Source organism: Diceros bicornis, chromosome 13 (assembly GCF_020826845.1).
Source record: "Diceros bicornis minor isolate mBicDic1 chromosome 13, mDicBic1.mat.cur, whole genome shotgun sequence".
NCBI classification, from domain to species: domain Eukaryota; kingdom Metazoa; phylum Chordata; class Mammalia; order Perissodactyla; family Rhinocerotidae; genus Diceros; species Diceros bicornis.
Genome location: NC_080752.1, coordinates 49,907,192 through 49,934,813, shown reverse-complemented (window position 1 = coordinate 49,934,813; position 27,622 = coordinate 49,907,192). Strand labels below are relative to the sequence as shown.

The window sequence follows — 27,622 nt, the reverse complement described above, 5'->3', positions numbered from 1 at the left end:
AGTTCTGCCTTGCCTCACTAGTAGGTTGTTTTCTAGGGAGATAATTAAGATTTTTGTGAGCTCTCCCTGAGATAGCCCCAGAGAGATAGTCTTATCCACTAGGAAAGCCTCCCTATCAAATAATACTAGCCACCAGCCCTCTAATCCGGGAGAGTTTACAGTGATGCTCTAGCAGAAAGAAACTTACTTCACAGTTTAATAAAACACTGTTATACACACTGGTATAATGCGGAGCTGTGAAGGAAGTTAATTTGAATATAATTGTACGTGTAAAATGACTAGATATGATCCATTCATACAGTTTTTTAGGCAGCAAATTTAGCATCGTACATTCAATTCCATAAGTATTTTTGAGGGCCTCATCTATGTTAAGCACTCTGTCTGGTACCACAGAGAATTCAAAGATGAACAAGGCTCCTGCTCTGTTCAGGAACCTAAAGTACTTGGTACTTAGGTTTAAGCAAGTTCAGAGTATTTCAAGAATTATTTTTTAATGGTTCTACTTTTTGCTTACATGGCAGGTGAAGGATGCCAATAATGTTTCTGAAGTACAGTAGGTACAGCAATACTTTACTCCCCTGTCCTGGGAGAGGGAGGAAGAGTAAACAAGAGTCAAGAGAGTTACTTGTTACATGGGTTTTAGGGTCTAAAGTCAGTGCGTAAACAAGAATCACGTATGTTTAAAATTGTCCTTAAAACCCCATAGGTTACCTGTCAAGTATAGTTTTGTGTATGTAACCAACCCTACACAATAATTCTTCTGCATATTAAAGTTCAAGAACTGAGCTAAAATAAGGGAAAGAAAGAAAAATCTATATGCAGATGGTCAGGCATCAGATTTTTCTGCCTTTAAGAAAACTGTCAGATCCTTAGTGGTGTTCAGGGGATTGGATGGAGAGTTAAAAATATTCCTGCTTGTCCAGAGTTGCTTCCATTATGATTTAATATGTACTAATAGACTTGTTGTGAGGGTGAAATTCAATAATATATGTGAAAGCTCCTAGCATAGACCCTGAAACATAGTAGCTGTTAAATAAATATTTGTTAGACTTTTAATCTAAATCTTACCTGGTATGACACTGGTGTTTGAACTGTTGTTGGGACTAACTTAACCACATGCTGTCTGTCTTTTTAAATTGTCGTTTTCTCCGTGGGTCCACTGAGTTGTGGGTCATTGTTGTGTCTTCTGGCACTAGTTCCATTTTACTGGGGGGTTAATTTGCAAAATGAGTGCACTGTTAGATGCACACGTGATGCCACTCCTCTGGGCTGTTCTTTTGTTGGCATTAAAACTTTTTTCAAAGGTTTTATTTTTGAGATACTCTAGTTTTAAAAATTTTCTAGTTAGTGATGGAAACATTCTTTTTCTGTGGCTTGTACTTTTAAAAATCATATTATACTTCTTAATAAAATTACTTTTTTTTTAAAAGAAAACCTTATAAAGTATGACTCTGAGGCTGTCCTAACTTCCAGCCTCTCTTTTGCCAATATCCTTTTTAAACAAATTGAAAAAATTGGCATCTCAAGACCTCTTTTTTTTCCAACATCTGTGTATTTGTACCCCTTTCCTTCTACAGAGGAAACCACAGTCTGTTGATGAATGAATAACTTAAGCAAGGCTGTGAATTTGATCTCACCGTAGAATAGTTACCTTGGTTCTGTTTTGTGGCCAGGAATTACTGTCAGTACTGACCAGCTATTTCACGACTGTTGAATGGGGAAAGGGACAAGAAGGAGGATTGTATTCCTCATTCTGTGTACTTTATATGCTCTGAGTGTACAATGGGTGGTAGGCTGCACGAACAGGATTGTGGAATGATTGGGGTACTGTTATTCCTTCTGCTTCACTTAAGTATGACTGTTATCTCTTGTACCAGGTTATGAATTGTCTCCCACAGCAGCGGCTAATTTCACACGCCGAAACCTGGCTGACTATCTTCGGAGTCGGGTAAGCAATATAGCAGGCAGCCTTAGGTAAGAGCAGAAAAATCTTCTGTGTTTCTTTTATATTCCTATTATGCGTGAGTAGTACTTTTGCCCTTTTTGGCCTTTCTGAGCCCTTTCCATTGCTATTCATCCTTCTTCAGTCTCTTTGGGTTTGTTTTCTCTTTTTGCATAGTTGCTGAGTAAAGCCCAGCAAATGCACATTCCCAGAGAATTTGGATGAGGCACACCAACATGAAGGCATGTGACAGCCTTTTTAAATTTTTTTCAGTGTTTTCATAGCAAACCATGTTTCTTAATTCCTGTGGCTGAAAGTCCCTACATGGCAGTGGAGGTGAAACCTTGAAAATAATAATGCAAATTTCATCTTGAGATTATGTCTTTCTATGACTGTTCTCTCCAAAGTACACAAAATTATTCCTCCTCACATATTCTGTCCTTGTTGCTATCTTGGAGCTGTCTTTGTTCCATTGACAGCATGTTAAAATGCAACATTAAGTTAAGGATTGAATGTATTAAAAATTGTGTAGGATGTACCAGGAAAGTTCATATGATTGCTGAAGGTGTGTATTATTCCCTTCCCACAGGGACTAAGTAAATGGAGCCTTACCATGTGACCTTACCCCCGTGCCTGTTTACTCATCTATGAAATCAAGATAACTTCCTAACCCCACAGGAGTGCTAGGAAATGAATGCTTGTAAATCATAATATTTAACATTCATATGACTTTTGCCCAAAGCATTTTGCTTAATAATTTAATCTCCTCACTATTCCACTGAGATATAGTAGTTAATTCTCTATCACTGATATGGAATGAAAGGCATAAAGTGGCAAAAGGACTAGCTCCGGGTCACAGCAGGTCAGGCAAAGCTACGCTAATGGTGCCGTAATTACTTTGACTGTTCTGCCTTGCGTCAGCTCCTTGGTTTTTCAGTAGTGTTTCTAGAACAGAGGTGCTGTTTATATTTTTATTATGGTTTTAGTTTCATCTGCATTTGCTTAAGCTGAGTTACGACAGAAATCTAAACAAGTACAGTGTTATGTTTTTCTTAGTTACTTATTGCAAATCTTTAAAGCAGTTTATTTTCTGGTACCTAATAATACTAGTTCGAGAACATCTGAATAAGTAGAATCCCTTTTCCTCAGTGCTAGCTTTGACCAAGGGGCTTGTGCAATATGAAGGATCATGAAGTTTGAAGAGAAACTAGAGACGAGGTGGATTGGGAGGAGACAAATTTATGTATATTGTTTTGATCTGGGTAAAAGGTCAATGGCCTTTTCTGGTTCACTCCTCCCTGAGAGAGGAAAATGGGTCAGATATGACCCCTCATGCCACCCAGAAGTTCCTGTGACATTCAGTAAAGAGTATGCTGTGGCTTGCTATGTAAAATATTCCTCTCACTCGTCAGGCAGAACCGGAATAAGAATTCCAGCTTTGGGCACAGTAAACACTTTGTCAGAGATGCTACAGACATTAAATGAATTAAGCTCCTTTTAGAATTGAGATAAGAGTGGCAGTGTGCTTTGTGCCAGTATAATGAATCCAGTTAATCTCCTAGGAGAAATGTTTGATGTCTTAACACATAAATATCCCTTGTAGACAGGGACATGGGGCTCTAGTAAATATTGACTACCTCTGCCTTGTGCTTCTAGGTCTAATCCCTGGGTGTCCACCCTCCTATCAAAATAGGTTGTTAGTTCTAAAATATGAATTTATGTTTTAGTCATTTGATTCTGAGGAGAAAGGCGATGGTGGTTTTTCAGTCTTTTTAATGAGTGCAAGTCACTAGATTTAGTACATTTACACAGTTACACCGGTTGGCATGTGAGACTTATTTTGGGTCAGCCAGTTACCATGCATAATTTTGTGTCCGTGGCTCAAATTGTTTGATTTCCAGTTTGCCGTGTGTGTGTATACGTGGTATTTGGTTTGGAGGACATTTATTTATCCCAGAGCATATAATGAATCTTATGTGAACTGGTACTTTAAGATGTAGGCAATTTAGCATGGTGGTTTAGCACAGTCTCTGGATTTAGTCTGTCTAGGTTTAAATCTTTGCTCACTGACTTGCTAGCTATATGTTTTTGGACAAATTCTAAGCTAAATTTCCCTACTTAGAAAAAAATAGTACCTACTTCATAGAATTAGTATAAAGATTAAATGAGGTAATCATGCAAAGCTGTTAGCTCAGTGTATGGCACATATAACTAATTAATGAATCACTTTTGTTATTATGCTATTATTGCTTTTTGGTTGAAGAAGCAATTTAATAGCTATAAGTTAGTTTCTTATGGGAGATTCTTTGTCGTGCTATTTTACTTGACCTGATCTGCTAGTAAAGAGTGGGATATAAAAAATTACTGATATTCATAGGGAAAATAGAAGTAAACAATATTGATCATCTGTTATGTACTAGGCTTTTTTCTAGATCAACCCAGTCCAGTATGGTAGACGCTAGTCGTATGTAGCTATTTAAATTTAAAATAATTAAAATTAAATAAAATTTAAAATTCAGTTCCTGGGTGAGAATCTCCTGGACTTTGAATGAGAAATAAACTTTTGTTTCCTTAAAAAAATTTGGTTCCTCAGTCACGTTAGTCACATATCAAGTGCTCAATACCCACGTGTGGCTAATGGCTACCATTATTGGACATTGCAGATATAGAACATTTTCCTCATCATAGGAAGTTCTCTTGGACAGTGCTATTCTAGATAGTTATATATGTGATGTTATTTAATGCTTATTATGACACATAAGATGAATATTATCCTCAATTTATTTATAGGGATGCTAGGGCTGGTTAATAGAGAGGTTAAGTATTTCTCTTATGTGTCCAAGTATACCAAAGGCACATATATAGCCTATAAAAGGCTGAGGTATTATTCTAACTTCAGATACTATACTCTTTTCATTCTGTTTCCTTTATTCGTTATTGGACTAATGTACATGTATGTTTGTGCATTTGGGGAAGCATAAAATGTTCAGTTCTATTAAAATGTCACGATCTCCACATAGGATTTTATAGATAAGTTATAACAATAAATACTTACTGAATAAATGTCATCCAGTTAGGTCCACATGGACCACTGAAATGTTATTGTACATTTATATGCTGGAAGGGAATTTTTTTTTTTTTGAGAAAGATTAGCCCTGAGCTAACATCTGTTGCCAGTCCTTCTATTTTTTGCTGGGGAAGATTGGCCCTGTGCTAACATCTGTGCCCATCTTCCTCTACTTTATATGGGACGCCACCACAGCATGGCTTGATAAGCGGTGTGTAGGTCCATGCCCGGGATCTGAACCTGAGAACTCTCAGCCGCTGCAACGGAGCGCGCAGACTCAACTGCTGTGCTACCTGGCCAGCCCCTAAAGTATTCTTCATGAACGGATGTTATTTCTCATGTAAGAAGTAAAGAGCAGGAGATGAAAAAAGACACACAGATTGGGGAGAAAAGCAAGAGATTTCATTTTAGTTTTTACTTGAATGCATGTATACATTTAAGTTGGTTTGCTCCTGGTTATACCCCAAGGAGCAGAAAAAGGGTTTATTAGGCTTTTGCTATGGGTTTTACTCCCCAATTTCAAATATTTATGAGACTTCTTTGAGCATGGGTTTTAGAGTCAGATATACCAGAGTTCCAGTCTTTTCTCTGGTATATACTAGTTTGTGTAATCTTGAATAAGTTACTTCTGTTTGCTGAGCCTCACTTTCTTTGTCTGTTAAGAGGGAAGGAGTGATGAGATGTGGCAAATTAGGAGAACTGAGAATTAACCCAATAAAATATATTTTGAATGGGTGAATGATTGTTGTTAGTGCTGTCGAGTCGATTCTGACTCCTAGTGACCCTGTGTACAGCAGAGCTGAACCCTGCCCCGTCTTTTTTCACCATCCTCTCACCGTCTGGTGCTGTATCAGACAATGCGCCATTTCATAGGGTTTTCATGGCCAGGTTTTTCAGAAGTGGATGGCCAGGTCCTTCTTCCTAGTTTGTCTTAGTCTGGAACTCTGCTGAAACCTGTCCACCATGGGTGACCCTGCTGGTATTTGAAATCCTGGTGGCATAGCTTTCAGCATCACAGCAACATGGAGCCTCCACAGTATCACAACCGACAGACGGATGGTGTGGTTCCCTGACCAGGAAACAAACCTGGGCGGCAGCAGTGAGAGCGCCGAATCTTAACCACTAGACCACCAGGGCTGGTGAGTGAATGATAACGTCCCTGGAAAATAGTAAGTAGTTGATCAGTAATTCCATCATTAAGGAACTGCTATTTGGATTTTTAACAGGATTATTTTGAAAATTTTGTAATGACTTATAGGCCTAGTTTGCACAGTACTTGTTTAAATTCTCCTTATGATTTGATTAATGGGCTATAGAAGGAAGAGTGATAAATAATGGGGCTATTTCTTGCTTGAATGAATTATGTGGCATATTTGGTGTAGCCCATCTGAATGCCCTAAAGTCATCTGTTGTTGTCCACCAAGATCTCCATTTTATATATGTGGAGACTGAGATGTGAACCAGCCAAATCTGATATCCTTGAGTAATGTGGAGTTTGTGGCAAAGCTTAGAGTAGAATGCTTTCCTCCATGGTGTGTAATCGTCAGGGCTTTACTATTGCTACTCACTGGCCAAAGTGTTTTCATAGAACCTTTTCTGAAGTGCATGGTGAGCCTTTGGTAATTTATCTTTTTATAGAGCTATACTTTAAATGCTTAGCAAGTAAACAATAGAAATAATGAGTTCGAAAAATATCATCCAGCCTGATGTAGTAGTTTTTAAGCTTTATTCCATGAAGCTGCCTCAGGAAACTCACCAAAGAAGACCAGTGTGGCAAAACTTTAGCTCTGCTTCCTATAGATCAACTCAACTTTTATCTATTTTATATATTAGGAATCCATGCAAGATTTTATTTGAAAAAAGTGTTCACTTCTCACCAAATTTGAAAACTAGTGGGATGGTCGGAAGAGCTCTGCTCCAAGAGGTTTAGCACTAGCTTTCCTGTGAGCTAGTTGAAAAGCCTTGGGAGAAAGAGAGAATTTGATTGAATAATTTTTATGATTTCTTCCAGCCCCCAAATAGTATGATTTAAAGATCTGGTGTCAAGACTATAAACAGACTCAAGTTTATTTTTTCAATGAAAGGGAAAGAATAAGTGGGAAAGAATTTCAGGTATTAGTCATTTCCAGAAGTGGCCATGACTTGTCCCAGCACTCTGGCCTGAATGTGAGTGTGTTTGGTCTGATTAATAGTAGTCATGTTTAGTGTGTTCCTGTCCTAGAAGAATCTTGTTGCTTTGAGCCTTCTATTCTGACCACTAGAGTTGTTGTCCTCATGCCTTTGGTGGCTGGCACAAAGACATCATCTGTTTATTGGTATCAGTGAGGTCATGTGACCTTGTGAACAGATGGTCCAGGTGAAGCCTTGACTTTGCAAGTCTTGTCCCCTAAACACGACCAACCATTTGTTACATATGATTAAAATATCACTAACAAGGGTAATTTCACATGCTTTTTGGCGAATGTGGTTAGCAGGATGTGACATGACACAGTACTGCCTTCTTCCTCCATGTGCCATCTCCCTTGAGGCCTCATCTCCTCTGCTTGGCCCCATCTCACCCATGCCCAGGCTTGCCTTCCAGCTCACCTGCTCCAGATGGGCGACTCAGTGGGAGGACACTGGCAAAGGCAGATGTGTTTATTTTCCGGAGACAAAATGTTGTGCTGCTGCAGATGGCAGTGCCTTGGAGCAAATGGCAGCCTTTGACACCACTGCCACACAGCCTGGGCATCTTGACAGACAGAGCTGGCTTATTTTTGGTGATGGGGAAATTGGGAAAAAAAAAAAAATCAAGATGTTCATCGTGAAACTCTTGAAATTTCAGTGTAAGTAGCAGTTCCTTTAGACCTGGAGAGCAGTTTTCTTCCCCACTGGACCTAGTCAGCTAACTGGATTTTCACTGTGGGCCAAGAGTTATATGTCTATTAATTATTTTTGTCTCCTAGCCTTAATAGGACATAAAGTAAAAACTGAAAACATGGCTACATTTGGATGGATATTCAGTGGTACTGCAAAACACATGTGCATCCCAGGTTGCCTCTCACAGGAGTCTCTTAGGATTGGGGGTGGCTCGTGTCTGCCCCATTGGAGATACCGCTGTTCTATTTTTAGTGGTCACTTTGATTATCCAAAGGCCCAGGGACAGATGTACCTTGAAGTTGAGATGCCTTAATTAATATGACAACACTCTGTGCTTATAGTGTTTTTCTACCAAGAAGAATAAGAATTCTGACAGCTGCCCTTTTAAGCAGTTTGCTTATACAGTCATTAGGGCTTGACTAAGTCCGTTAGGAAGATAAAGAGTTAGAGGTTGAATCATTACACTTACTAGTCTCCTAAGAAAAAATGGCTTAAGAAGATGCTTCTTTGAAAGTTACTGGCTTTATCAGGAAACCTTTTTTTTCCTTTTTTTAAATATGTGCTGTTTTTCCCAGCCCTAGTGCTGATAGAGTTAGGAGTTTGCAGGTGTAAAGTCCTACCCCCTCCCCTTCCCCATCTCTCTCCAGGGGGTTGTATGTGAGAAGGTGTTGCTTTCTCACTCAGAGAGCATGTATGTGCTACCCTGTTGGATGCCTGCTGTGAGCGGAGAGAACCCCAGTTCTGGTTGAATGGAATGAGCCTATTGGGTGGCTGGGATTGTGCAACCCCATAATGCCAACTTTTCACTTAAAGCATCTTTCTTACCCACAATGGGGCTGAAGCAATATAGGTAATTGGTCTAAATTTGTATGGTTTTGAAACATGCATCTTGAAAATTATGTGATTTCCTTTAAAGGTTTGATTTAAGCTGGGAGCACCAGAATACTGTGTCTGCTTAGTAAAAAGATGCTTTTATTTTGAAAATTGTTTACCATTAAGATTGCTTTAAACCAGCGCCTTGGTCTATGTGGGTATGCCCTCACACACACTTACAGATACAAATACACATATACCCTGGCATCTTGGTGCCTGTTTTTACATGCCTTGGCCCAGGATCGTGCAGGGATATGAATTCAGTGGCTGATCCCAAAAACTTCTTGAGGTTTTCTTTGTTCTCTCCCCAAGAAAAGTTATCTATAATGAAGGATGATGGGAAGTCTTTGTTTGACCTGGGAGGTAGTTACATGTGTATTCGCTTTATTCATTAAGCTATACATGTATATTTTATGCACTTTTTTTTCGTGTGTGTGTGTGTGAGGAAGATCAGCCCTGAGCTAACATCTGCCAATCCTCCTCTTTTTGCTGAGGAAGACTGGCCCTGGGCTAACATCCGTGCCCAGCTTCCTCTACTTTATATGGGACGCTGCCACAGCATGGCCTGACAAGTGGTGCATTGGTGCACACCCGGGATCCGAACCCGGACCGCCAGCAGCGGAGCACGCACACTTAACCGCTACGCCTCAGGGCCGGCCCTATTTTATGCGCTTTTATATGTGTGTATTTCACAAAAATGTTTAAGAAAATAAAAAGAGTAAAAGGGCAGGAAAGCATAACACATGTTTTGAAAAGTTAAAAATGAGAAAAATAAGTTCAGGTTTACCATTACTTTTGAGTGTAGACAATAGAGCAAATAGGATTAACTAGCTTGGAAAGTAAAAGAGAAAGGAGAAGAAATAATAATCTCTGAATCTTTATAAACTGAAATAACCCACCAGAATTCCACATTTCTGTTTCTGATGCCTCCTGGAGCTGAGAAGTTTCGTAGGTGCTGGTAGTCATTCATTCAGCAAATCTACAGCCTGCATTGTCCTTGGGGCTGAGGAAACAGGTGGAAAGCGCAGTCTGTGCCTTCAGATGGAGAAATAGAGAAGTAAACAGTCAATTGTACTGCAGAGTGACAAGTACTACAATAGCCAGATAGATGAGTGCTCTGGGAACAGAGCGTAACCTGTGCCTTGAAGGACCAGTTATCGTTAAGGCAAAGGAGGTGTGCAAGAGAGTATATTAGGTTAGGCACAGTGGTTTCCTAGTGATGTTCAGGGCAGGGACAAATAGTTCTCTGAGCCTCCTACTCCTAATTTTTTATCTGTTTTAACTAGTGAGGTACTGTATGCAAATTAGGGCTCTACTGATTGAAAAACAAATATAGGTAAATGTCTTTATATGGATTTTTCTACATATAATATATAAAATCCACAATCTAAAGTAGTTTGTTAAATATGGCTGAGAGTTTTAGGGGAATGGTAAGAGATTGAAACTAGAAAGGTGTAGTCCATGTTATGAAGACTTTGATGAAAAAGCTTTACGCTAAAAGCAGCGGGACTCTCCAGAATCTTGTTGGCTAAGAGGAGATAAGCACGATCAGATGAGATTTGATTAGACCATTGGCTGCTCTTTGGTGGAGCATTTGGAGAAAGAAGAAGGAAGCAGGGAGACCAATGAGAAGCTTTCATGTCTATTAAACCGGTAGGAATAACTTGTGTTGGACCTAGGCTGCTAATGGAGAGTGCTGTATTCTAATAGAAGGGCTAAATAGTCTTTTCCCCAGGATTTTCTTAATATTCTATATCTAGTTGCTGTGCACATCCAAAAACATATTGTATATAGTCCTACATAGTCTTTTCCAGCAAACTCTATTTTTTAACTCAGGGAGATGAATCAGGTCTGATGTTCAACATTCATAGATATTCATGGTCATGCTTAACATGTGCAACTTAATGTAGGCTTTGTGGTGTACAAAGCATGGCTTCTGCACTTGTATTTTTTGAGAACTGACTTAAAGGTATATGGAGTCTTAAATTTTCCCTGGGAACTGCCAGCTCATGAAAAAAAGAATTCAATTGGCCTTGTTGCAGACATGGTGGTGTTGGTTTCACCATTGCACAATCAGCAATTTTAGTTTGATGTTATTTGGGAGAAAGCAGTATTTTTGATTAGCAAGTAAAATTAATGTAGGAAACAAATACCGTGTTAACTAGTTGGTATAATAAGGCATCTGTGCCATGTCGCATTTCAACTCATTAAATTTCTAAACTTCTAATTATGATAAGATTACAACTGTAATAGGAGAACCATTCAAACTTGGGGTTAGTGGTGGCTTTAGAGAAGTAAAATGAACAGAAATTTGGGAATTATTGAAGGGGAACTTTAAAATCTAATTTTTATAAAAATTGAAATATACACAATATTTAATTCTTTTGCTTCTAAAATTCAGATTCAGTTGACATTTATTGGGCATCTACTACTTTCTAGGCCTTCTTCCAGGAACTTTAACACAAATGAGCACTTGTCATTCCTCACAACTGTCAGGCAAGCAGTACTATCCCCCACATTCAAAGGGGGCACTTGAGGCTCCAGGGCCCAATGACTATCTCAGGTAACACAAATGTAAAGTTATAAAGCCACATTTGATCTCCAGTCTTCATTGCTTTTTTTCACAAAAATAAATGCCTATCTTATAGTGTTTAAAAGCATAGTTTTCTCAAGGCCTGGCCCGGTAGCCTAGTGGTTAAGTTTGCGTGCCCTGCTTAGGTCACCTGGGGTTTGTGGGTTTGGATTCCAGGCGTGGACCCGCGCACTGCTCGTCAGGCCACGCTGTGGCGGCGTCCCGTATACAAAGTGGAGGAAAATGGGCACAGATGTTAGCTCAGGGCTAGTCTTCCTCAGCAAAAAGAGGAAGATTGGCAATGGATATTAACTCAGGGCTGATCTTCCTCACCAAAAAAAGAAAAAAAATCATAGTTTTTTCAGATAATTTTAAAGATGTTTTGTTTTAAAGTTTAAAATGTTGGTTGTAAATGCAGTAACATTCCTGAGCTTAAGTTCAAGAACTCAACCATTATAAGAATTTTTGCCAGTGTGTTAAGCAAAAACATTTGTACCTGAGCTAATCATTATTAAAGGAAAATGAAGACAATTATGATTTTGCACCTGCCAGCATCAGTTATACCAAATACACTTTTAGAGAATGACCTAGAGTTAATGTTTCTTTTGTTTTGTCTTGGGCTTTTGAAAATCAAAGGTTTGCTTTGTTTTGAGGCATTCTTGTTTCCTTATTTCTCAAGTTAGTGTGAGAATTTATAAACATGGGCTGGTTTGTTTTTTTGTGCTACAAAAGATAAATATATCTGAAACGAGAGAGTGAGGAAAGTCAGGCAGTCAGTTTAATTTAACTTCCCTGTTTTGAAGCTCTGATTCTGATCTGTTTAAACTGATACTGTTTTCAGTCACAGGATTAAGAGGAAACTGTTTTCAACTTCCAACTTCATCTCTCTCTCTTTTTTTCCTCTGAGTAGCAACAATATATAACAGGACTGGTTCCAGCTTGTGATCATGAAGGAGAAAAAGTCCAGTTTCTTCTTAGCTCCCCAGAACTGCTCTCTTAAACTTAGAAGTTCACAGTCTTAGAGATTAGCCTCTCTCTTCTTTCTCTTCTTCCCCTGCTCTCTCCCCAGACCTGCCTCTCACTCCTTTCTTACTCACATTCTCTACTTCACGCTGAATCACTTGCACTTCCCCTAGCCTGCTGTGTGTCCTCTCTTCTGTCTCTGCTGTTGCCTACTTCACCACTTTGCTTGTCATTCTCCCCTGAATGTACTTCCACGTCTCCAAATGACTAACTCTTAATTGTTGGTTAAGACTCAGTTCAGCATTTTTCAGGAGAACTTTCTCTGTGCTTCCCACTCACTTACGTTACCCTCAGCTTCTTTGTGCTCTCATGGCAACCTAGGAATGCCTCTGTCATAGTGTCCTATTGTAATTGTTTTCTCCACTGTCTTCCACATGTGAGCATAGGAATGTGTGTTTGTGTAAATATAACCTCCTAACTGGCGTGCTCTTCATTCAGTCTCATAATTTTGGCTGCACACTGTTTTCTCTTTCCAGCTGCCTTTGGACAGCACAACTTAAGCACTGGGTCTAAACTGAGTTTTTTACATTTACTCTACCACCTTTCCCCTTATTGAGAGTCCTCTTAACTCATCTTCTATTCTAGTGGTTATAAATTCCTATCAGTTCTACCTTCTAAATGCATCTCACATTCCATATCTCCCCCTCCACCCCTCCTGCTTCTGCAATTATCTAAGACATGAAAAAGGCTTGAATCAGCAGGAGAACGGGAGTGATTTTCACTGGCTCCTCCATGCTTTACTTGGTGAAGTTCGTATTCGTTGGTCTAGGAAGCCAATGATAGTATCGTCCAAGTTCCTATCATCCCAAGTCCTCTCTGCTTCCTGCTGAAATCACATAACTCACTCCGTATACATGTCCATATTCACCAATACCCAAACATTTCATGATCCTACGTTTCTTTACCTTTTCCTCTATCTGGAATCCTTCCTAACCTTGTCTACCTTGTGAGCTCCTTCCAGATCCAGGCTTCCATCTTCATCACCTCGCACAATGCTTCTCACATAGTAAATGCCAAATAACATTTTTCGAATTTATGATATATTCACATTCCAAATGCACAGGTGAAGTTGGTTAGAATATCAGCCCATTTCATGATTATCCTGTGTTGTAGTCTCAGAGAACTCTCAGAGGATTTGGTTGAAGCCTTTTACAAACTGTGTACATTTATACTTAAGGCATAGTCACCATTGTTATTAGAAAAAGAGTGATGAGTTTCCTTAAAAAGGACTATGTCAAAGAGGATTAAAGTCAAGGTACAAATAATTCTGTATTGCTTAGGCATTAGGGATAGAGAGTTCTTCCCCAGCCTCATCCCTATCCTAAAATCATAATCTTATAGAGCTAGAAAAGGTAGTTAGGTCATGAGGACAGTTGGACATTGCTGAAATCTTTGAGATTTTTTTTTAGGTGTTTGAAATAGTGAACGTTGCAATTCCGATATAGGTACAAAGTCCTTCTTTAATTAAAACGGCAAAATTGACATTGAAATTTTAAAGTTATACCACCAAACCCACCCAAAGCAGATAGCTAGTAAATTCTGTTGGTTATTGGAAACAAGCTCCTGATTCCGAGTTCAGAGCACCAGTGTAAGAAGATAATAATTGATTTGTTAATTAAAAATTAATAAATAAATTAAATCTGCCCTTTTAAAACTTGAAATATTATTCGTCATATAAGATGTGATATATGAAATAGAGGACAATAGATGTGGTATGCAAAATAATACATTCTGAAATATTTGAGTGTGAAACTGGCATTTACATAGTGAATCATATTTTCACACTAATTTCCATTTTGTGGAGGCAGCACGGTTTCCTAGAAAAGCACACAAGACTTGGCATCAGGAAGCCTGGTCCTGACTCTAATGCCAATTAGCTGGGTGGTTTAGGGCAAGTCACTGTCCCCTCTTTGAACTTGAGTTCCCACGTTTGTAGAAGGGATGTTATATAAACTAGTTGAGCTTTTAGATCCCTTCTAACTCTATAAACAGCATTCTTGTGAGATAGTCAGTGCCAAAGATGGAATTTTAGGCCGCTTTGACAACTGGCTGGACTAAAAGAAATAGCAAGCACTGTTCTCTTCAAAACTCATTCTCTGTTTAGTGTGTTTAGAAGTTCATTTATTAAAACCTTGTCATCACTAGACCAACTCCTTTGTCCCGTTGGTGGTTCTGCATCTCCTTCCAAATTACTGACCCTCCAGGAATGGAAGTATGCTTCACATACTGCTTAATATTCCAAGGTGCTGCACGTCGCAAAAGAACCTGCACTGTTCTCCATGGCACCTCACTCATAGCGACATTGTCCTTTTCAATTAGAGGTGGCAAAGGCTGGCCTGGCTCCAAAGGAAGACTGTCAATTCCTCTCTTTTTCTGTGTCCCCGCTCGGCAGGATGCTTCCTCACGCCCACATCTCTCCCCCTTGCTGTGACTTTGGCTTCCGCCAGATGTCACACCGCTGCTTGTCACCGCCCAGACTCTCGTCGCTGATTTTGTTGTTTCAGTGTATTTATCACAACTGTTCTCTTTAGCTGTAAAATTTATGGAATTTCACACTCTTAATCACTACAGTGTTTCTTTTTCATGAGAAAGGGAATATTCAAGGACTTGTATGCACAAAAGTTGGAGGGAGGGAAACACTCCATCTAACTTAAGGAAAGTTTGCATGTGTGTGCCATGTACACCCCTTACTCCCAAATGTACAAGGGAACCGAGCTCAATTCTGCAGGGCCCGGAGGTACTTACGATGTCCATTTCAATCCCAGGGAAAAGTAAGTAAGAGATGTGCTTATTGGCTCATTCCCCTGGCTTAAATTTTATCCCTTTTAGCAACCAAAAACAGGTGGATAATTTTATTGGCTCTCTGTGGTACATCTTCTTGATCTTCTTATCTAGTTAGATTTGTAAATAATGTAGTCAGATCCTAAAAATGATGGTGGTGATGGTAATGATGATGATAATAACTAATCTGTTATTACTATGTGACAAGCATTGCATTGAGCACTTTATGTTTATTTATTTAAACCTTGCCATAACCCTGTAATGATGGATACTGTTTTATCCCTGTTATATAGATGAGGAAATCTCAAAATGACTTAAAGCTCTCTACCTTAAAAACAAGCTTATATCATGTATTTTTTAAGGGAGAAAAAGATACTACATTTGTCTAGTTTTTTTTTTTTTTCTCCCACTTGTAAAAAGAGGCAAAATTTTGATGGTACTTTATTTTAGAAGCTAAAATACATTTTGAGTTCCCAGGATTGTTCATTAAAAAAATGTTATATATATATCATTTGGGTACAACTTTAAACCTAAGCATGTTGGTATTTGCACTGCAAACCATTGATGGTGATTCTCAGGGCCATTGGGCAGAGAGTGTCTCAGCTAAATGTTTGGATTCCTTTACTGGTCATTTGTATGTTTAGGTTAATTCAAAATTATACATATAGTCAGTCCTAGCCTTTGCTGTGGAAGATGCCTAGACATGTAAGATACAGTTCTTCGCCTTGGGGACCTCATAACTTTATTACCTAGACTTGCTAGTTAAACAATTGGAATAGTGGAGACAAGCACAAACTAGATTATGTCATGCACAGACTAAGGATTACTTGTAAAAGATAGAGGATTTCTGGCTACTCTGTCATGATTGATTAGTGTTCCCATTTCCCCAATCATTGGCATATTCTCACATGTAATACTGATCATGGGAAGGAAGGGAACTGATGAAAAAGTAGCTCGAAAGTGAGGCTTAACCTTCAGGAGGGACATATCTGTAAGGGCGGAAACAGCGTGAAGCTACTTAATAAATGGTAATTTACTCTCCAAATCTGGATGTAGGATTTGTTTTTGTTTTTTCAGGTTTCCAGAAAATCTCTCTGTCTCCATGCCTATGTCAGTCTCAAGATAGGTTAGGGGGCATTGACTGTGAAGCAGATATGCTGTAAGTGTCAATGCTTGTGAATGTTTTTGACGATGAACTCCATCACCTTTAGGGACTCTGAAGAGAGTCCAGGAAGGAGAGAGGAGGAAACTATCATTTACTGTATTTCTACTGTGTGTCAGGCAGTATACTGGGCACTTTTTATAAACATCCCTCTGTATCCTTTTATAAAGACATAGATGAGGAATTTATCTTGTATTTTAGTGCCAGGAGTAGATGGGCTTCTCCTGAGTACTTGCCATGTTTGTTTCATGGACACTATGAAATTCGTAGATGATTGTTTTTCTAGTGATAATTTTAGCATTTATCCAGCCTTTACTATGTTTTAGGCACTATGCTTATCATTTATATGCCTTATCTCTTTGAATCTTCACTGCAGCCCTTTTGTAGTAGGTATTATCCCATGTTTTCAATGAGAACATTAAAATTCAGAGAAGTTGTGACCAACTTTTCTAAAGCCACACATCTGGTAATAGAGCCAGATTTCACACTCAAGTCTAACTCTGCAGTATAGCCCAGCTGTTTTTTCCTCAGATATTTCTTTATGCTGTTATTCTCTCCTTCGTTCAATTCTAAATGCCTGACCTGTATCCTAAAGTTTCCTTTACTTAGCAATCCATGTCTAAAAGGAAGTAGAAAGAGAAGGACCCAGGAATCCAGCAAAAAGAAATAATATATATGCATTCAAAGAGATGCTGGCAATCGATTTAAACTTGAACCAGTTTTCAGAAGTAGGACTATCACTTTCTAACATTTGTTTAGTGGTTTTCTTAGTCTTTCTTCTCGTGATATAAGGAGTTAGCTGTATATATATTAAAACATATGTAATGCTTTCTGGTATAATTATTACTCATTCATTCAACAAATATTTATTGAGCATATACTACATGCTTGTACATCATTGAACAAGCCACATATAGTCCTGCCTTCATGGAGCTTATAATTGGTATAAATATTTGAATAGGTGGATTGTGTCTTACTAAGTATTTCCCTAAACACACCACGAACAGTCACACTTGTGTATGCTGTAAGAATAGCACAAAATTGAATGGCTTGGAATTTGTCTCATTCCAGGAAAACACTAATGAATCAAGAATATGAGGGAATGTAACAGTCAAGAAATTCATAACTATGGCTTTGTCATTTTGAATGCCATAAGTCTTAGAGGAGTGAGAAAATGACAGTACGTAAGACTTTATTTGAAATTTTTAAAAAACTAGTGTAAACCAGACATCTTTGATGAAGCATTGTCAGAAGAATTTAAGAAACTGCAAGTTGTTACACAGATGTATTGATTTAATTAGTCTAGATAACACCATTTATTTATGCTTAAGCATCTCACACTTGCAAAAGTTGGTAATTCAGAGTCACACAATAATTTGAGTTATCTTCCTATTTACCACGTGTTGTAGCTTCTGATACCAGCTTTGATGAGTGGGTGTGTCAGATGCCTAAGCATAAATAAATGATATTATATAGACCAAGTAAGAAATACAGTTTGCTTTTGGAGTTCTATTAGCATAGTTTCATGTAACATCTTTTGGTGGTGGCTTTTAAAATCACATTAATTGTTTTAAACACAGTTTAATCTCATAGTATGGGCAAGATCCTCATTGGAGACAGAACATATCTGGGTTCTGCTGGTAAGGCCTCTTTGGGTATCTGGATGGATCCTTAATATACCATTGCAATTTGATAAAAGTGTTTTGGTTAACCATACAGTGAGTGTTTTGGCAGTGAATGAAGAAGAGTAGAGTTACCCTCTTAGCAAAAGGAAGAACTTATTTTGTGATAGGTAATAGACTATATTATTAAATCTCTTGGGGAGGGAAACAAGTTAGAATCCCCTTGCTGTGTTTCTCTCTGTGTCTCTGTCTCTCTCTCCTTTTTGCTATTCTAATTTTTAACTGTAAGAACACCAAGATATTCTGTCTGCCTGATTTTACAGTACTGTTTTCACACTTTAAAAAATGCTATTAGGGGCCGACCTGGTGGTGTAGTGATTAAGTGTGCGTGCTCCACTTTGGCAGCCCCAGGGTTCATAGGTTCGGATCCCGGGCGTGCAGCGACGCACCACTTGTCAAGCCATGCTGTGGCGACATCCCATATAAAGTAGAGGAAGATGGGCACGGATGTTAGCCCCGGGCCAGTCTTCCCCAGCAAAAAGAGGAGGATTGGCATCGGATGTTAGGTCAGGGCTGGTCTTCCTCACACACACAAAAAACATGCCATTAGTTATATATTTTTTATCTTTAATTTAAACAGTTTTGTTGTTGTTTAAAGTGGTAAGCTATCAAAAGGAGACTAGGGTGTAGCTAATATACTAGGAATTTAGGTAGCATCTTTTCTTCCAGAATTTGGGATGCCTCACCTATATTATTTTTTCTTACCATACTCCTTAGAAGACAGAAAGGGGAAGGATTAATTAACCCAGTTTTATACACAAGGGAACAGAAGCTCATAGGGGTTAAATGTGTTGCTTAAGGTCAGACTTACTAAGAACATAGTCACAGAATGCAGCAGAGAATTCCAGGGCCTGGCAGAGTATAGCACGCTACCCCCTGGGAAATGTCATAGGCAGGTAATTATTTTCTCAGAAGAATTGACTACTGCTTGTCAATTCTTACTCCTCTGAGACTCTCGACCATCTTATCCCCAAAGCAGAAACTTGTTTGCAGGTTAGGGCTACTCTGTAATCTTCAGGAGATGTTACTTAGCACAGCTAGCTTGGAATTCCAAGTATGTATGTAATATTTTCATTTGTTCCTCTGATATGAGTTTCTTCAGGCTGCCAAGTGTTCATGTTAATCAGTGTTCAAAGGATGATATCACTTTTAGGACCATTAGCTGTTATTTATGCTGCATAATAGGGTGCATATATGTATTCAGTTTCATTTAATGTGCCTTTAATTGAATACATAAGTTTAGGGATGGGCACATAACCATGGGGAAGGCCTGCTCACTACCCACTGAGGCAAATGCAAAAGGAAAAACACATTTTGCAGAGAAAAAGGAAGCCATGTAAAATGGGAGTCTCACCACTGATGCCTGGCACATACACAGACTGAATTGAACACGTTAAATGGCCTAGCTGGTGTAGAAAAAAATAATCATCCATTTGGACATGAAGAGTAAGGTGACTTTGTCAAGGTTGTTTGTAGAAACTTGCATTTTTAGACTTGCAGGTAATACAAAGAAAGGACACCTATAAATCCAAGTTACAGTTACTTTTTGTCTCATTGATAAGAATGACTTCTTAGTTATCTTAGAAAATGTTAGCATTTCACCTAAATCTACAGTTCATCTAGCATTACTATGTTTCTATTTATGGACTTCCAGTGTTACTGTCTATATTAAAAGTTCAGTTGGGTCGGCCCCGTGGCTTAGCGGTTAAGTGCGTGCGCTCCGCTGCTGGCGGCCGGGGTTCGGATCCCGGGCGTGCACCGACACACCGCTTCTCTGGCCATGCTGAGGCCGGGTCCCACATACAGCAACTAGAAGGATGTGCAGCTATGACATACAACTATCTACTGGGGCTTTGGGGGGAAAATAAATAAATAAAATTAAATCTTTAAAAAAAAAAAAAAAAAGTTCAGTGATTTGACTTAAATATTTGAGACCTGCTATCTTTCCCCACCCCAATAGTTGTTTCTTTAATAGTGGGACATACAGTTTACCACTTGAGATTTTGGTCCAGGTGCCCAGACTGAGCCTGTTTGTTTATTTACTTATTTATTTATTTTTTCTGAGGAGATCAGCCCTGTGCTAACATCTGCCAATCCTCCTCTTTTTTTGCTGAGGACGACTGGCCCTGAGCTAACATCCGTGCCCATCTTCCTCCATGTTATATGGGATGCCACCACAGCATGGCTTGCCAAGCAGTGCGTCGGTGCCTGTCCAGGTCCCACCCAGCGAACCCCGGGCCACCGCAGCGGAGCGTGTGCACTTAACCACTTGCGCCACCGGGTCAGCCTCAAGTTGAGGTGTTTTTTTTTTTGTGAGGAAGATCAGCCCTGAGCTAACATCTGTGCCCATCTTCCTCCACTTTGTATGGGACGCCGCCACAGCATGGCTTGCCAAGTGGTGCGTCGGTGCGTGCCCGGGATCTGAACCTGGGCCGCCAGTAGCGAAGCACGCACACTTAACTGCTACGCCACAGGGCCGGCCCCTGAGCCTGTTTATTTTGGATGATGTGGTTGGAACTGCTGCTGTCTTTAGTCTGTGGCCTGACACTCACAGAATTATGTTGGTTGGTTTCAGTAATTAGGAAAGACACAAGAGCACCCATGCTTTGCCTTTGAAATGCTTTTGTAATAGGTTCTTTTTTTTTTTCTTGGTGAGGAAGGTTGGCCTTGAGCTAACATCTGTTGCCAGTCCTCCTCTTTTTGCTTGAGGAAGACTGGCCCTGAGCTAATATCTGACAGTCTTCCTCCATTTTGCATGTGGGTTGCTGCCACAGCATGGCCTGATGAATGGTGTAGTTCTGCGCCTGGGATCTGAACTCGTGAACCCCAGGCCACTAAAGCAGAGTGCACTGAACTTAACCACTACGCCACCAGGCTGGCCTATTGTAACAGGTTCTTGTCCATAGGCTTTAAGAAGAAAGCAGGGCCAGCCCCGTGGCTTAGCGGTTAAGTGCGTGCGCTCCGCTACTGGCAGCCTGGGTTCTGATCCCGGGCGCGCACGGATGCACCACTTCTCCGGCCATGCTGAGGCCGCGTCCCACATACAGCAACTAGAAGGAACTATCTACTGGGGCTTTGGGTTAAAAAAAAAGGAGGAGGATTGGCAATAGATATTAGCTCAGAGCCGGTCTTCCTCAGCAAAAAGAGGAGGATTGCATGGATGTTAGCTCAGGGCTGATCTTCCTCACAAAAAAAAAAAGAAGAAGAAGAAGAAAGCAGCTTTTTCATATACCTTAAAGTGTTCCAGAAGCTCTTCTGTTCAGAGAAAACAAGCCGACCTCCCTTTACCTCTAACCACCCTCTAGGTTCTTTAGATTTCTCTAAATTTTTACTTTCATCTTGATTTACTTAGCTGCTGCTGTTTTCTTATTCATCAAGAGTGGGGATGCTCCCATTTGCCATGGGAAGAGATGTTGGTGTTACTGCTTTGACCATCGTTTTGCCCTGTCTTTCTTTTCTAGACCCCATATCATGTCAACCTCCTCCTGGCTGGCTATGATGAGCATGAGGGTCCGGCGCTCTACTACATGGACTACCTGGCAGCCTTGGCCAAGGCCCCTTTTGCAGCCCACGGCTATGGTGCCTTCCTGACTCTCAGTATCCTGGACCGATACTACACACCAAGTAAGTTCCAGCACTCTAGGTAGGGAGTAGTAGAGCCCTGTCCTCAGCTGCTTCCTGGTTTTGTGCACTACCCCTTGGAGTTGGGTGGCCAGGGCTTGAAGAGAGGATGGATCCTAAGAAGCACATGTAGGTATCCTCTGGAAGCTCCTGTGGGTCAGTAGGGTTATTGAAAAGCTGATAAAAGTCCCTCTTTTGCCAGACAAAAGGAGCATACGTCCAGAGCTGGGTTTTGTTTTGTTTTAAAGGGGGGCTGGAGTAGTAAGTAAAACTATAATTCTTCAGTTACAGAAGTTCAGTTTTTTTTACTCATTTTGCCCTGCCTAGATGCTTATTAGCATCTAAGTTTTAGAGAATGAACAAGTAAACCAAGTGGTTTGTGTGTTTGTTTTGAGCTTGTGAGGATGGACAGGTCCCCAGCGTGACAACTGAAGATTTCTTTGTTTAGATGTCAAAGCTTTTGAAGGCCACAAGCCTGTGCCCTTCCCTGGGTTCTTATTACCTAATGGCTGCCCCCTCCTGCAAGAAGAAGCTGGCCCTCTACTTGTCAATAAACTGTCAGCTTGGCAAAGCTTCTAAGACAGGGATGCTTTTGTGCGAAGTTCTGTCTTCTGACCCCAGTCCCAACCTCAACTTGAGCTACTGTGAGCAATAGGCATTTGAGATTCTTAGCTTTCACAGGCTATAGATGCAGCACGGATAACCACTTCTTTCCTTACATTCCATTCTTCCTGGTCAGTATAGTAAAAATCTGGCTTGCTCATTCCTTTTTTGGTGCTGCCCTCTCGTTCAGCCTCAGACACACCAGAGCTCCAGGCCACATCCTGAAAAGAATTAGCCTAGCCTCCTAGTGACTGTTTCTTGATTTGGCGTCTGTCAGTAATACAGCTTATTTGCCCACCAAAATGACCACCAACCACCCCTGAAGCCTAACTGCATAATATGTCATCTCAGTTTGTCATGCCCAGGCACTATTCCTTTGACTCCTGTTTTATGAGTGTCTCAGCCCCATCCTATGAATTCTCTTTCCATTGTTAAACTGAGACCCAGCTGGGGCAGTGAGGCTAAAACTCTGGCCCTGTCCTCCCTGTCCCTGATTTCGCAGCTGGCTAGGGCAGATGGAGCTGATTTAAGCCCTGGCCTAAAGCGGGGGTTGGGGAGGGATGGGCTATAAAAAAGAGGCAGGCCCTGGCCATGGGAGGCGGAATTCCGTCATGCTTACCCTTCTCTATAGCAAATCAATTTTCAATGGCTTGTGGCTGCCAGAGCATTGGGTCTGGGGCACCCTGCATATGGAATACGTTTGTTGCAAGCTAGAAGGCTAGGCATTTTTTTGCCTTTTTCATTTGTATGGCACGCTGACCAGAAGAAGTTTCAAACTTAACCAGCAGTTGCGGCGGAGAGTTGGACTTAATGGCAGCACCTTGAGTGCTTGGCCTCTGTGTTCTCTTTCAGCTATCTCACGTGACAGGGCAGTGGAGCTTCTTAGGAAATGTCTGGAGGAGGTGAGTAGCTCCCGTGGGATCCTGAAAGGAATGTTTCATCTCTCTATTTGCCAATATTGTTCCAGTTCCTTGGTTGGATTTTTTCTAATCCTTGCCAGAAGGTGTAATAAATACCCATTAACCAGATGTGAAGTTGCTACCAGGGATAGAGTTTGGTGGGTAACAAGCTTATTTTTTCTCTCCTGGGTCACCTCCTCATCAATGTCAATTTTAACAATTTGATTACTTTTCTTTTTGGTTCATCCAGACTAGTGGTTCTCAAATTTTAGCATGTATAAGGGTCATCTGGGGAACTTGTTAAAAAAAGAAAAAGGCAGATTCATGCCCGCCCCCTCCCCTCCTGAGATTCTGATTCAGTTGTACTGGTATAGAGCCTGAGAATATTTGAACTAGCAGTCCCAGGTGATTTTGCTGCAGGTGGTAGCTGGGCCATACCTTAAGAACTACTGCCCTAGCCTTTATACCTGCTCTATTCTTGTGCCACCTAGAGTTGCCATACTGACTGTTCCCTTAACAGTGCATGAGTCCTCGAGAGAAAGAGAACTCAGGAGGCCATAGAAAGCAACTGGGAAGCTTTGGGCAGAAGGAGAGAGTAGCCTTTAGTTTAGGAGACCAGGAACACGACTCACCCATTTCAGCACTACTCCTAATAGTCTAAGGCTTTGGGATATAAATGGAGAATGAGGAGGAAAAGAAAGCAGGTCTGTTTTCATTCTTTAACTGTTCTTGTGGCGTAAGGATGAACTTGAATTCATGGTCTAGTGAGAGGAGGAGAATGAGAGCAGGTGGGAGCACTGGATGTAATGTCAGTTTGCCTCTTACACAGGCCTGTCATTTTCAGTCCACAGTGCGCCCTTCTTCCTCTTGTTTGTAAGTCCCCTTTCTAAAGCAGAAACTGAGAATAAACTCATGTGCTTTTCTTACCGTTCAGCTGAGAGGCCGTATTAGTCCAGCAGCCCCAAGTGTTACAAGGGGCTGTCAGGAAGAAGCCACTGGAATATCAAGTGCTTTGAGACTTTATTACCCAGGGATCCTAAAGACAATCATTTTAGAAACCCATATTTCCTGTTGTCACCTTTTCTTGATCTTGGAGCTTGTTTCTGGACATAGGAGTCATCAGCCAGAGAGGATTCTGGAATGGAATAGGTTGTTGCTGCCCAGTCCTCAGCTGTAAAGGAGATGGGAAATAGCAAGGGAGGGAGGGCTTAAGCCTGGGGAGGTGGACATTTCTGAGATATGCTCCTAAGGGAGCAGGTAGAGAGCTTTGTGCGTTCTCTCTGGAGACTAAGTGAGGTGTCCAGGAACGGTAGCCACGGAAGCAAAGATTTCCTCCAGCTGTGTTCCTCGGTGGTCTCCAGCCAGGTTAGTGGGGCTGTCTGCTTCCATGCATGTAGATCACAGCTCCTTTGCAACAGCCTCTCAAGCAGAGTCTTATGAGAGTGCAGAGATATTACTTTAATGACTAGTCAGCTTGGATTGGAGGAGACAGAAGCAGAGGTGGTTCCAAGAGCAGTTCTACTGACATCCTTCCCACTGCCCCTCCGGCTACACACACAAACACACACACTCACACACGGTTTTTATAATGTGGGTGGGTGACTGGAGCAAACTATTGAGACTTAAGAGCGCGTTGCTTTGGTCCAAAGCTTATTCCTAGGGCAGTCACTCCTTTGTTTGGCTTATTACCTTGAGACATTTTGAAAGAGAAGTCTGTTTACCAGGCTGATGGGTAGCAGACTGTGGGGAATAGAGCCTTGGAGCATTGGATTGTCTCATTCTTTCATCTGCTAACTGACCAGAGACAAGCTCCCAGCTGCATCTCCCAGTTCATGCTTACTATATTGCAGTCAGCTGCCAGCTGCAGTTTGGGCTTTCCCCAGTGTCCTAGAACCAACTACCCCCAATAGAATGTAAGCTCTTATCTGCTGGTATGCCCAGTGCCTAGAACACAGCCTGGCCCCTAGTTAATGCTCAGTAAATATTTGTTGACTGATTTCCTTCATGTCTCTCTGCAGCTCCAGAAGCGCTTCATCCTGAATCTGCCAGCCTTCAGTGTTCGAATCATTGACAAAAATGGCATTCATGAGCTGGACAACATTTCTTTTCCTAAACAGGGCTCCTAACATTATGCCCTCCCTACCCCTTGCCAGGAAACTTTTTTTGATGGGCTCCTTTATGTTTTTCTACTCTTTTGACCTGCACTCTTGATAGATGGTTAATTCAAAATAAAGCTGAATATGGACAAATTGAGCTCTCTGGTTTGAGTCTTGGTTTACCTAATGTCACCTCAAGGACACCTCCCACATTAGGAGGGAGGATTGTCTGCATTGGACTTTTTTACAGGACTGTCTTTCCTCCCGCCCCTTTCCCTTCATTAATGCTGTAATTGCCCTTTAGCAGCTGACAGCCCCACATTCTATTTCGCTACCCAGCTTCCTTCCCATCTAGCTGTTTCATATATCTTGCTTGCTAATGTCTCATTCCCTCTAAAGCAGTGGTTCTTTTTGCCCCTAAACTTAAAATTTTTTAAATCAATTAGTTAATTTGAATGGCAATGCCATGCACTTAGTAAAAAATGTGAACAGTACAATAACACATAGTAAAAAATGTTTCTCCTGTCCCTATAATTTGATCACCTGCTTCCCCTCCTAGAGGAAACTTCAGCTACTAATTTCTTATCTATCCTTTAAGAGACACGATGTTACTGTATAAAGAACGGGCATGTGTATGGGTGTGTACATGCACATACTCCTCCCTTTTTAAAGATATTTTTAAATTCTACATATTGCTTATTTCATTTAACACTCTATTAGAGATTGTTTTATATCAGTACCTATATGGCTACCTTATTGTTGACAGTTGCATGATACTCCATTGAATCGATGTACTAGAGGCAGTTAACCAGATATCTGTTTTACTTCCTAATCTGGCTTTTTGGAAATGAAGAGACGTTTTTTGATTGGTGCCACTAAAACAGTGGTTCCTAACCAGATATCTGTATCAGAATCACCTGGAGAGGGCCCGCCCCGTGGCTTAGTGGTTAAGTGTGCGCGATCCGCTACTGGCGGCCAGGGTTCGGGTCCCGGGCATGCACCGACGCACCGCTTCTCCGGCCATGCTGAGGCCGCGTCCCACATACAGCAACTAGAAGGATGTGCAACCATGACATACAACTATCTACTGGGGCTTTGGGGGGAAAAAAAAGGAGGAGGATTGGCAATAGATGTTAGCTCAGAGCTGGTCTGCCTCAGCAAAAGGAGGAGGATTGGCATGGATGTTAGCTCAGGGCTGATCTTCCTCACAAAAAAAAAAAAAAATCACCTGGGGAGTTTTCTATTTTAGTGTAAATGATTAGGCTACATTCACTCCCAGATTCTAACTAAGTAGGTTTGGGGCCTAAACATAGGAATATTTTTTTAAAGCTTCTCAAGTAATTCTTCTCTTCAGTCATGATAGAGAATCACTGGATTGAAGCTTCTTTGGAGCAGTGGTCCTCAGACTTGAGCATGCATCCTGGTCCCCTGGAGGACTTACTGAAACACAGCGTGCTGGGTCCTACCCCTATAGTTTCTGCATGTTTGGGGTATGGCCTGAGATTTTGTATTTCTAACATTTCCAATTGCTGCTGCTGCTGCTGCTGGTCTGAGAACCATACTTCGAGCACCATTTGGTCTTAAATAAGATAAGCCCTACTTTATCTAAATCTGTGCTACTCTTAATATCACATACAGATAGGTTTTTGGTTTATCTGAAGTGAAATATATCAACTCTCTAAGACACTACCTATCTAGAACGTTCATATTAACAGTATTGAGTTAACATCAGATTTGAATGTCATACCCTTTTTTTTTTTTTTTTTTTGCTGAGGAAGATTTGCCCTAAGCTAACATCTGTTTCCAATCTTCCTCTTTTTGCTTGAGGAAGATTCACCCTGAGCTAACATCTGTGCCAGTCTTCCTCTATCTTGCATGTGGGTCTCCGCCACAGCATGGCCACCGACGAGCGATGTAGGTCCAGGCCCAGGAACCGAACCTGGGCCACCGAAGCAGAGTGCACTGAACTTAGGCACTAGGCCACAGGGCCGGCCCCTGTCATACACTTTCTGATACACCAGTGGTAAATGCTTTATACCATAAGGAGAAAGCTAATCATTGAATAAATGGGAGGAAAGATGATTCACATCACCACAGCTGGTTCAACCTCCAGCACCACTATAAATATGCATGGCTTTGGGCTTTTGGCTAGATTCCTGAGTATCTTTCTAAGGCATCCATTTTAAAGCTCCATAGGTGATGCTGATGCTTGCCTCAGTTGAGTACCACTACTAAAGCATAGGCAATCCTGCTTCATGGTTTTCCCATTTATAAGATGGTCAAAATTATACCTATTCCCTGGGGGAGGTTATGAGGATTCCATGAGATAATGTAAAGCATTTAGAACAGGGCCTGGCAAGTAAGTGCTCGGTAAGTATATAATCATTGGTAAACTTGTTATTCTGCATCCAAGCCTCACCAGGAATGAACTGGTTCTCTGTC

At 40.8% G+C, this 27,622-nt stretch overlaps 1 protein-coding gene across 1 annotated transcript in view; it reads left to right on the top strand.

Annotated features, from left to right (window-relative positions):
• Positions 1-25,337, top strand: part of PSMB2 (proteasome 20S subunit beta 2) — a 31,257-nt gene extending 5,920 nt beyond the window's left edge. Inside the window, exons 3-6 of the mRNA XM_058553658.1 lie at positions 1,878-1,948; positions 21,423-21,585; positions 23,038-23,087; positions 25,103-25,337. Of these exons, the coding sequence (XP_058409641.1) occupies positions 1,878-1,948; positions 21,423-21,585; positions 23,038-23,087; positions 25,103-25,210 (392 nt within the window). The 3' untranslated portion in view covers positions 25,211-25,337. The remainder of the gene's footprint in view (positions 1-1,877; positions 1,949-21,422; positions 21,586-23,037; positions 23,088-25,102) is intronic.
• Positions 25,338-27,622: the final 2,285 nt, after the last annotated feature.